General features: G+C 38.7%; 1 protein-coding gene across 4 annotated transcripts in view; it reads right to left on the bottom strand.

Moving 5' to 3' along the window:
* nol4la (nucleolar protein 4-like a) overlaps window positions 1-11,373 on the bottom strand; it is a 42,393-nt gene that overhangs the window by 4,708 nt on the left and 26,312 nt on the right. For 3 of the 4 annotated variants that reach the window (XM_044129859.1, XM_044129884.1, XM_044129876.1), the window contains exons 4-10: window positions 11,050-11,159; window positions 8,229-8,370; window positions 6,869-7,161; window positions 5,457-5,642; window positions 3,731-3,919; window positions 3,529-3,651; window positions 2,062-2,251 (exon numbers count right to left, since the gene is read on the bottom strand). In XM_044129859.1, the coding sequence (XP_043985794.1) occupies window positions 2,062-2,251; window positions 3,529-3,651; window positions 3,731-3,919; window positions 5,457-5,642; window positions 6,869-7,161; window positions 8,229-8,370; window positions 11,050-11,159 (1,233 nt within the window). The remainder of the gene's footprint in view (window positions 1-2,061; window positions 2,252-3,528; window positions 3,652-3,730; window positions 3,920-5,456; window positions 5,643-6,868; window positions 7,162-8,228; window positions 8,371-11,049; window positions 11,160-11,373) is intronic. The other variant, XM_044129867.1, reaches the window with a different exon arrangement.

Raw genomic sequence — 11,373 nt, 5'->3', positions numbered from 1 at the left:
TCTGGAACAAACTTCCAGAAAACTGTAAAACAGCTGAAACACTGACTTCCTTTAAATCTCAACTAAAACGCCACTTGTTTAGAGTTGTATTTGAAACGTAATCAATTGCAAATTTATTGACGGAATCTGACTTGATGTTGTGTTTTTAATGTTGATTCTATGTTGCATTGTATTTTTGTGTTTGATTTGATGTAAAGCACTTTGAAATGCCTTGCTGCTGAAATGTGCTATACAAATAAAGTTTGATTGATTGATTGATTGATTGGTGGTACAAAGAAAACGCCTCAGAAATGCAGTTTTAGGGCAAAACTGCACGATAATGTTGTGTCTAATTAACCATATTCACTACAGGTGCAAACCCTCACACAACGCCACGATGAAAACAGAATAATCTAAACTTTAGTGTGAGTACATTTAGTCTACACTTTGTCTACCAGGATGGTAGAGGAAGTAAGAACTCTATCAACTTCTTTAGCGGATGATAATACTGCTTCTGCATATGAATAAAAACTAAAGCGTTTTGCACATATTTACTAGTGGTGAGTATAAATGTGTCAAGAGTTTTGAGCAATTTATTCCATACATCTTAAATAAAGTAGATTTCTGAGCACATCATTGGCAGATGAAATTAAAAACATTGCCTCGGTGGGACATTCTGGCATTTATCTGCGTTCTCTTTGACACATCCCATGTTTTTTTAATAGCTTTATGTAAAATCTTCATGTTGAAACATTTAAAACGGATTAAACATTAAAGCTGCGGATGTGGTTGAAGTGTGAGCAGTGAAAACAGCAGAAGGTGGACAACGAAAGCTGTAAGTCCTGAAATATGTGAAAATATATTAATTAAATATTAGAGCTTGCTGGGATTTATACTATAGAAACTACATGAAAGTAAAGTTAGGCTGAAAATATTTAATATTTAGGAAATATACTACTGTGGTTATTATTATTTCATATTGCAAGTTTGAAGTATAAAGTTTAAGAGAGGAAAACAGAGTTTATTTATCACCAATCTGAAACTGAATACTAACAAAACAATTAATTTTATGGACAAAATTTGATAAAAAATTTTGAGATGAATAAAGTCAAGTCAGATCCAAAGAATACTGGTCCATCTATGTACAAATATCAAGAACATTTTGTATGTAATTAAAGGTACCAATATAAGAGTACTGCTGGATAAGAAAGAGTATTTAGGGAAACTGAAAGAAGTCACAATTTTTATTTTAATCTCAGAATTCAGATTTTTTTTCTTATAATCCTAACTTTTAACTTTCTGATTTTAATCTCTCAATTTATATACATGCGTATATACATTTATATACATATCTCTGCTATTTGTTTTATTACAGTCCTGGTTTATTGCATTTTTTATTTTTAAGATTTTTTCATGTCATGTCCAACTTACATAGTGATAAAGTCTCACACTCGTCACACACATTAAACTGCAAAAAAACATTTTTTAAATACTTTCAGGTGTCTGTAGTTTCAACAATTTCTACATCCATTGGAAGGGATTTTTGTCTTCTTTTACCTCGTGTGTCACCCGCTGCTGCAGGACTGATGGTTTTGTGCTGAATCTTCTCGGAGTGCTGAATATGTTCGCTCAAACTAATTCGCTCCCCTTGTTTCAGCTCACAGCTTTAACTTAGAATTAAATGGTGTCTTAAATCTTTCAGACTTCCTGACTAAAATGGTGCAGGAACATATAAATTTGAATATTTATATGTTCTCCAACTCTTGACTCCATAAGTTTTTCAGAACGACTTACGGATTTCATACAGCTCTTGTTTATTCGAGGCTCATGTTCTTGTTTGCCTAGAAAAGTCAGGAATCACCATGGCAACCAGTGACTCAACATTTTCTCCTCTCTGATTATCAATATAGGTTCGTCTTTCTCATCAAGACGATGAGAAAGTTGTAAAAGCACTAACAGAGGGAAGTTGATAACATTTGAGGTCAGATTTTCTAACGTCCGTTTGAATTAATTGAACCAGGCGTTAAAAAGCATGAAAGTTACTTCTCAGTCTGCCATGTTTGTTGATAGATCTGGACTCACCATTGGTTTGTGCAGCACTGGAGCTCTGCTGGGTGCTGCCGACTGTCCCGTATCCCCGCAGGTTGTAGTTGAGGCCTCCGTTGGTGTAAAGTTGGTCTTGGGCAAAAGCTGCACTGGCAATAGTGAACCCTGACGGCGCCGCAGGAGCTGGATCCCTAGTGATGGGTTTGTCAACGGAGGCGGACTCGTCCTGGGAGAAATACGCTTGTTTTCAATTTGGGTAGAAGAATGTACACAGGTTATGCACATTATTATGACCATGTGTTAAAAAGAATGACCTGTCCATGCTTGGACTCTATCATAGACATGTTTCGTGTTATCGTTTGCATGTGGAAATTTGGTGCATGCGCACAAAGCTGGAGGGAAAAAAGACTATTCTTTTATTTTCATCCAGAGCAGCGCTGTTGCTATAGAACAAATCTGTTAACAAAATAAAACCTGGAGATAAAAGGTGAAGGGAAAAATAACACAGAAAACCATTAAATAACCTGTAATCTACTTTTCACTCTGTCAGCTCCCCTACACACAGACTGGTTGTCATAGCAACTGACTGACAACAACTCTGCTAACGTATCAAGATCAAACACCAATAAACAAATAAACATTTCCCACACAAAGAACTGAACATTCAGTCTGTTACAGTTTTATGTTTTCAGCCTTGATGTTTATTTTGAAATTGTTGATAAGTGATCATCTGAACACAGCGGTGGCTGATTAGCTAATCAAAACTAAAATAAACTGTTCTACTGATCAGATCTGTCAGAGAGTTGGTGTGTTGGCCGTCTTTTTTCTAACTGAACCGAAACACACTAAATTCTGCAGCACATCTACATGCCAAGGTTGCCAAAGTCAAGCTAGCATAACTGAGCTACTTCCCTCTCCAACACTATTTTTTTTCTTAATTAAAACTTTATCTAGTTGTCATTGAATTGACAATTACTAGCAAAGCACTGCATCCCTTTTTCTTTTATGTATCACACATACATGTAAGATTTAGCGCGATATATTGACAACTGGACGGCTAAAACCAATGATAGTCATTGGCTATAGCAGCTTTTTGCCCTCCAGCAGAAAGTTGCCAATTATTTCACTTCTAAGATGGAAAAAATTTGTTATAAGTGAAATAATCTGCCAGTGCAACTAGTATTTTCCATCAAGATTAATGAAGTATTGATTTAAAACAAGCTCCTATATTTTACTGAAAAGTTACTATAAAGTAGTTTTGTCTTACGTTATTTGTACTGAGAAACTACACCAAACATACGTTTGCAGTGAAATAGTAATTTCCTGTTTAATATATTCAACCCAACAGCCATGGTAAAGATGCCGTCCATCCTGTTTCCTTCACTCGTGATTGGTCGTAATGTTTTGCCTCATCAGTGTATGTGCATCGTTTGTTTTGTGCAGTTTTTGGTTATTGATGGTTGTGCAGTCTCCTAAATCCCCTCCGCCTGCCAAGCCGTTTACCGTCGGTTGGTAGACGTCGAGCCGCATCCTCTTGGCAGCATTTCGGGTTTCGCTCTCACAGGCGGCTGCGAGGATGTTCTCAGCCATGGCAGAGGTGAGGTGAGGGGGCGTTGGACGGATCTGCTGACATGTTTGGCAGCATTATTCATACTTTTTAGAGCTTAACTGGGACGATAACTTTTCTTTTTCTTTTTATTTTTACCTCGAAACCGCCTTTTTTCATGCGGCGACAGGATTTGAGGTAGGTGCGGATGCGCTTGCGGGAGCGCTCCTGGAACTCCGGGAACTGGCGGCTGCAGGACTCGATGATGGCCTGGATCTTCTCCTTGGGTTGCTTAGAGATGGGCACCATGCGGTCCAGATTCTCATCCACAAACAGACGCACAAACATCTGACAGACGCCATGAGCAAGGGGGAGGGGAAACAGAGAGAGAGAGGGTATGTGGAGCAGAAAGAATGGAGAGAGGGGGAACGAGGTCGAATGATGGGTGAGAAACAAAAGGCAGAAAAGAGGAGGCGGGGATGATGGGAGCGAAAGAGGAGAGGCAGGGGGTGGAGGAGTAGAAATAAAGTCAGTGGATAAAATCTCTGGTATTTGCTTTTTCCCTCACATTTGCATTTCTGCAACTCTCCGGTTATATTGTTTTTTCTGAGGCTTCTTCACCTCAGACAGTAAATCACACAAAGCAAGCAGAACCGTTTGGGCTGCATTTCTCTCCTCTTTATATAATAAAGTAATAACACATTTCATTATAGGGCACATAAACACTCAGGGTGTCTTCATGTATGTAGACTCAGATCAACTGGTGATCGAAGTTGCAACATTTGTTGCATTTTCAGCTGCTGTGATTTGCTTTCACACTGCATTGTGTCAAATGAACCAAATCATTTGAAAAGCCTGTTCCCCTCCTTGCCTGTGGGGGCGCTGCACAAAGAACTACTGAAGGAAACATCATGAAAACCTCTGAAGAAGACACTGAGCACAGCTTCCTTCTTACAAAATGTAAACAAAGCAAGAGTAGCATCAGCTTTTAGTGATTGTGGGATTTCTCTTCTGTCTTTCGTAAAAGACCATTAATTATTTCTCCAGTTAGCGAAAGACTGTTGAGTTTGTTTTGGTTGTATCTACCCAGAATGCCCTGCGCTACAGGTGGTGTCCTACTTTTGGAGCAATCTCTGGTCTGGTTGGTATTCACATCGTGCATTTGAATCGCTCCAAAGTTCACTTCTACCGAACCAAGACAGAGGTTTTCATGTGGACCAGAGTTCACTTTTTTGGTCTGATCATGCATTCACACCTCACCAAATGAACCGGACTTTCTACACAAAGTTTGATTACAGTGGACTGAACAAGGCTGGTGAGAATACACTTTAAGATCGAACCATTTAACTACACGAGCTGCTTTATACCAAGTCCCTTAAAAAATTCTTAATCACGGCCAAATGTTGTACAAACCAGAAATATTTCATTGTTCTTAACTTCTGAACACTTCGACATTGCAGCATTATGTTCGGCCATCTTAGATTTGGATTCTTTCTCGGGGAGGGAGCTCAACGCCGGTTAGTAAGACCTGTTAATACAGTGTAACTAACGAAATGCAGAGCAGAAAGTTTGCCCACCACTGCTCTAAGCACATCCAATAACTGAACCAGTACCAACACTCTTTCAGTGTGAGTGACCTTAGGTTGGAAACATAGCTGTTTTGCTAAGATTGCCCCATCAGCTAATCTAATGTGGGAGCAGGACTCCAGTTCTGATCCAGCAGGTACCATTAGTGAACCAACAGTCCTATTTTGTTCTGTTTCTGTTCTGTTATTTAGCATAAAGTCCTAAAGGGGATGGATTTAACTTAGTCTTCTGAAGTTACATGATTTCCCATTTGATCTGGCAGACATGTTTGGCAGTATCTGTTTGACTGGGTACTCACATTGAAGGCTTTGAGTCTCTCAGGATCCATCCCCTCAGCGTCATTAATCCGATCGTTGTCGTCATGGTCGTCGTGATCGTCGTCATCGTCGTCAATTATTTGCGCCCGACTGGAGGTCAAGTCCTCAGCGCTCATGCTCAGCTCTGTTTTCACCAAGTCATAACTCCCTGAGCTGTAAGGGGGCGACTGAAGACAAACCAGAAAGATGTTATTGAGAAATCTATTGATTATTCTGACAATAAATCGATAAACTGGATTAAAAAATTGGCACATTTTGCAGATTTTTTATTTCAATCTTTAATATGAGACGATACATTTAAGGCCGGACAATAAATCATTTATAATATCTCAATAGACACATGGGCAATATCAATAGACAATATGTCTGATAAAATAGTCAATACTTTTATTGAACTCTGATCGAGAACCGCAAAGGATTCTGGGACATGTAAGCAGAGGAAAGTCTTTAGCCGCTCAACCTCTAGTTACCAAACAAAATTGGTGGAATTACCTGACTCATTCGCTCTTTGGTTACCTAGCAACTCACTCATTCTTTGGTTACCTAGCAACAAGCTGCTGAGTAACCGGCCAGCAGCAATTTAAAGTTCTGCTACTTTGTATCTTTACTTAAAAGTAAAAAACAACGGATTGGAGAGAAAACTGTGGATAAAACATGAAAGGTCACACCAAATGTTTGGCAGTATTTCAGATATTTAAAACAAAAACTAATCAATAGTTATCAATATCGAAAGGCTTATATAATAATATGTTTTTCAATCATATCATCTAGCCCTAAATACATCAAAAGTCTAAATTTACTTGTTGTTTTTTTTCTAGACAATTTCTCAGATTAATCTTAAAATGTCTTTGTTTTTTTGTGAAAATTTACTCCTCCTTTTGTTCTATCTACGGCAGCCCAAATACGCCGTCATAAAACAGTGCAGGGCTGATCTGTTGGTTAATTTTGGATTAACTAAATAATAATTAGATATCTAAAGATGCTTAATAGGATTTGAAACACTTGAAACTAAAACTATGCAACTTGAGAAGTATTAAGTAGAACATATTTACAGATAAAACAAGTTTCATTTCATCTTTAATGCAATTTTTTAAAACTTTTTGTAAATTTTTGACTTGTTTACTCACCAAACAATACTACTGTTCTTTCAGCAAATGGCCTTTTTTAAGTCTGTTAACGATTAATCAATTTATTTTTGATTAATCATTAAGTAATTGATTAACCTATTAGTCGATTAATCAAATACTTTCGGGCATGTTATCAATTAATCGATCACTAAACTGGTTGATTTAAATAGTTGACTTAGGCTGACTAATCGTTTCAGTACTACTGTTATTATAAACTACAAGCGTAGAATGAGATCACTCAGAGAGAAGCTCGGTTTCCTCCTCACCTTGTTGGAGAACTCTGTTTTGATGGGGAACTTCTTGTTGGGTTCTGCTGCGTAGCTGTTCGGCGGCGAGCTCCCGGCCGGCAGCAGTCTGTCGCTCAGATTCACCGGCTGCTGATCCTCGGAGGACGACGAGGACGAGGTGGTGCTGAAGTCCAGCGGCGCGCTCAGCCCGTTCTCTGCCACCTCCCTGTAGGAAGCTCCGCCATTTTGGGGGTTCGCACCCGCAGCCAGCGCCTCCGGCGAGGTCAGGGCCGGCAGCCCGTTGGCGCTGCCGCTCTCCGAGGAGTCATCATCTGGCAGAGAGGGCGAAGACGCACCAATGAGCTGTGCAAATGCTTTGTCATCCTTTAGCATTAATTCAGCTTTGTTTGCAACAGAAAGCATTGGAGGTGGGGAGTTGCTGCAGGGGGAAGGGGCTTCCTGCCTCATGCTGCGCGCTCTGGATTTGTAAAGGAAGTGTGCATTAGGGTCAGCTGTCAGGATAAATGAAAGCTGAAGTCGAAGGAGGGAATTTTATATCAGAGTGAAATGAGGAGAATTATAGCTCTTAAGAAAGATAAGTGAGTGTATTTCACATTATTTATGCTTGTTTAACCAATGAATCACTTCCATCATCCTGAAAACCAATCACCCCGTTCTGAATATGTTTATAATCTGGCGTTTGTCCCACTTCCTAAAGCTCTGGACCCTAGAAACAAGGGTCCACCCTAGAAGCAAGCACCCACTGAACGACTGGATTTATCTGGATTAAGAAACAGGCAAGCTGTTTCCTGCACAGAACCAATCTGCACAATCTGTACCACACGCGTCATTTCTACAGCAGAAGAGATATAAACAAAGATATATAAAAACAACAGCGGTAAAGCAAAAACGCTTAAATTTGAAAAGTTAAACCTGCTCTGCAGAAACACAAAATAATTGTGGTTAAGTTTCTAATGAAAGTATTTTATTAAACCTAAAATAAAACAAAACTAACCTAGAAGTAAGTTTTCAGCATAATATAGCAGCTTGCTTTACGTCATTAATTCATTAATACTTGTGGAAAAAAGCGACTGCTTCCACAGGCAGATTATTTCACATTTTTCCCATATTATAAGTGAAATAATCTGCCTTTTTCATCAACATTAATATATTATTTACTTAAAACCAGCTGTTATACTTTGCTGATAAGTTATGTGCAAGTGGCTATTAATTTACAAAAGCATTTGGCAGATTTGATACTTTGCTATTCTTCTAAAAGTGAACATTATTATTATTATCTCTCCTTATTTCTTCTTCTTTTCCCTCTCTGTCATTTTAAAATATACGGATAAATGAATCTAAAACTGGATTTAATACATGTTTCAGTCTGTCCTCTTACCGTCCTCCTCTTTGACTATGGCGGCCCGGTTGCTGACCCGCTCCCCGTTGAGTGGGCTCGGTTCAGGCACTGCTGGCTGCTCCGCTGCGACCCAAGCGGGCTCAGCGTTGTTCATGTCCTCGCTGCTCACCGAACTGTCATCCTGATCAGGCAGCAGGAAGCAACTCAGAAATACAACCAAATATTCACTTCCAGTCTTCTTTGCAAAAAGTAGCCAAAGCTTAGTTTGATAAATGGAGACCAGGTCTGGACTTTGACTAGGACTTCAGCACAGACCAGGATATAATTTATTCTATTGCTTCTCTGATTATAACTGGTTTTCTTCCAGTTCTGGTACATAATTTAATTTAATCACACAATTATACATTAGAAATACATCAAAAATATGCAAATAAACAAATAATTTGATGCGTTTTTAAGTAACAAAGTAAACATGTTGCTGCCTATCCTTCCTTTAGTGAACACTTGATCATTTGTAGCAAAGCAGGAATCTGCAGATAAAAATTATTCTAAAGTCACTGTGAAAATCTGAGACATTATGGCTTGATTTAACATTTTTACAGTGTAGGGCTGATCTGTTGATGTTTTTTTTATTTTTTATTAATCAGTTAATAATTGGATAGCAAAAGGTGCTGAATAGGAGACTTTTCAAACTGAATTTGAATCAGGTAAATCTAAACTTATGCCACTTGAGAAGTTCTGAGTAGAAGATGTTTACAGAAAATGTTTAGTTTTTTATCTTAAATACAAAATGTACGTATATTTTTTCAGTTGTGGCTTAAATACTGCTCTGAGTGTCTGTATACTTCAGTTCACAATTAATCAGTTACTAAATTAGTTGACAATTATTTCCATAATCGATTAATCACGATTATTCTGATTAATCATTTTAGCCCTATAACTTTTTACTACATAGTCCCTTGTTTACTAATTACTTGTAAACTTATAATGGCTCTAGAATCCCAATTTATAATAAATATTAATAAATGGATCATTGATGAACATATTTGGTGTGTATTGATATCTATGATGGCATTAATAATGTTTGCTACTAGTTTCTCAAATTGGTGACTGAATGGTGTTTTTTTTTTTTTTTACTTTTTATTTTGTTCTTTCAGCAAAATTGTGTTTGTTATAGTCTGTATACTTCAGTACACAATTAATCAGTTACTAAATTATTTGGTGATTATTTCCATAATCGATTAACCACGATTATTCTGATTAATCGTTTGAGCACTACAACTTTTTTCTTCAAACTCCCTTGTTTTACTAAATAATTGTCCTAGAATCCCATTTTAAGCATAATAAATGGAGCATTGATCGACATATTTGATGTGTATTGATGTTTATAATGATGTTTATTGGTAGTTTCTCAAATTGGTGACTGTATGGTGTTTTTATGGCTTTTCAGTTTTGTATTTGTGCGATTTTGAACTGTCTTGTTGCTGAATTGTGCTATACAGAAAAGATCGATCGATTGATTGTTTGATTGATACAGGCAATTATAGAAAGAAAATATTTCAACTCGTTCAAGACCTAGAAATTTAATATTTGGCTTTCAGGAGGATTAGGAGAATATAAGAGGTTCTGCAGGAGTCTTGGTGTTAACTATGTTTCTTGGAGCATTGCTATTTTTAACTCCGCTATGCAGGGACCCTGAAGATGCTTGTTGTACCGCAACAAAAAACACGAGTCCATCACTGAGGTAAGGGTTTGGAAACCCAAGCTAAACAACTCCAAATCTGACCCGACCTTCAAAAATACATGACAAAACCAAAAACAAAAGCTTCTTCAACACGGGGGGGAAACGGGCCGGTTTGCTTACAAACGACCCACATTCACTCCGTTCTGTCAGCTGGCGTCGCGCTCACAGGCAGCACAGCAACGACTGTGTGACTGGAAGGGAGCAGAAATACGTGCTGCCGTCTCATTCTCCTCACACGAACAGACAAATAGGCCCGGACCCCTGGGAATACGAGTCCGTCCCGCGCTGAGAGGGTTTGTGGCGGACTGGAATGCTCACTGACGGCTCTATTAGGCACCAAGTGAGCCGTGCAGGATTAAGGAGAGTCTCTAATCACAACGACTCAACATAACATTAATATCCAGGATTTGGAAGAATCGACAACTGATACATTAGGAAGGTTAAGATGACAGCATCCTTTGCACATGTGTCACAAATATTCCACGTGAAGTAGATTATGAACAATGCAGTATGAAAATATTTCTCCAAAATTTCACTCTAACATTAGTTTTCTGCATTACATCTAGATCTTAAATGCATCGATGAGACTTTTCCAAAGAAAAGCTGCAGCATTCTGAGCTTTAAACTACATTCCTCCAGGTCTCTTGAAATGCTGACATCCCACCCTGAAAGCTTAATTATTTAAAAACTGTCCCATTAAAACTCTATGATGGGAATCGGTTCCCCTGTACTCACCCACAGATCCCAGTCCAGCTCATCCTGGCTGTGTACTCCTAACTGTTCGAGACTTGAGGCCTACGCCATCATGACCAAGTGCTGCTTCCCTGCACTTCAGTGAGAGCAGTTCTTGAGTGTTTCTGTCACAGCGGCGACACGTGGGAGGGTCTTAAACACGTGACGTCACTCTCATAAAAGCTTCCCTAAATCCTCTACACATCGCTCCTCCTCCCAGCAGGAGGGCTGCTCCCCTCGTTTAACGTTCAATCCAAAGTTAGAGAGGAATCGTCTCTGATTCAGCTGCACAGAGAGTCTTCTCTTCCCTCAGCTTTAATGGAAAATAAACCTAAAGACTTTTATTTACATACATTTTGCTGCTGCATGTGAAGATTCACTCACCCTCTCAGTGGCTGTCATGCACTGCAGTTTCATCTGCTTCAGGTAGGTGGCAGTAAGAGGCATGTTGTAGTCAATGAGGTCGGGGACCAGCGAGGTGGGTCGGTCATTTTCTAACAAAGAAAAGCAGCAAAAACACAGAGATAAATCACTCTATCAGAGATGGGTGGTTACAATTAATTGGGTAACATTTTAGGAAAAAATTTTAAACTTTTAAGAACAAACTGCAAAAGCAAAAAAAGGTTTAGTTTCTAGTGCAAATATCTTAGCTCACATGAAATAAAGACAAAACTAACTTAAATGTAACTTTTCAGCAAGATGGGAGCT

Source organism: Gambusia affinis, linkage group LG01 (assembly GCF_019740435.1).
Source record: "Gambusia affinis linkage group LG01, SWU_Gaff_1.0, whole genome shotgun sequence".
Lineage (NCBI taxonomy): Eukaryota > Metazoa > Chordata > Actinopteri > Cyprinodontiformes > Poeciliidae > Gambusia > Gambusia affinis.
This window is presented reverse-complemented; position numbering and strand designations above follow the sequence as displayed.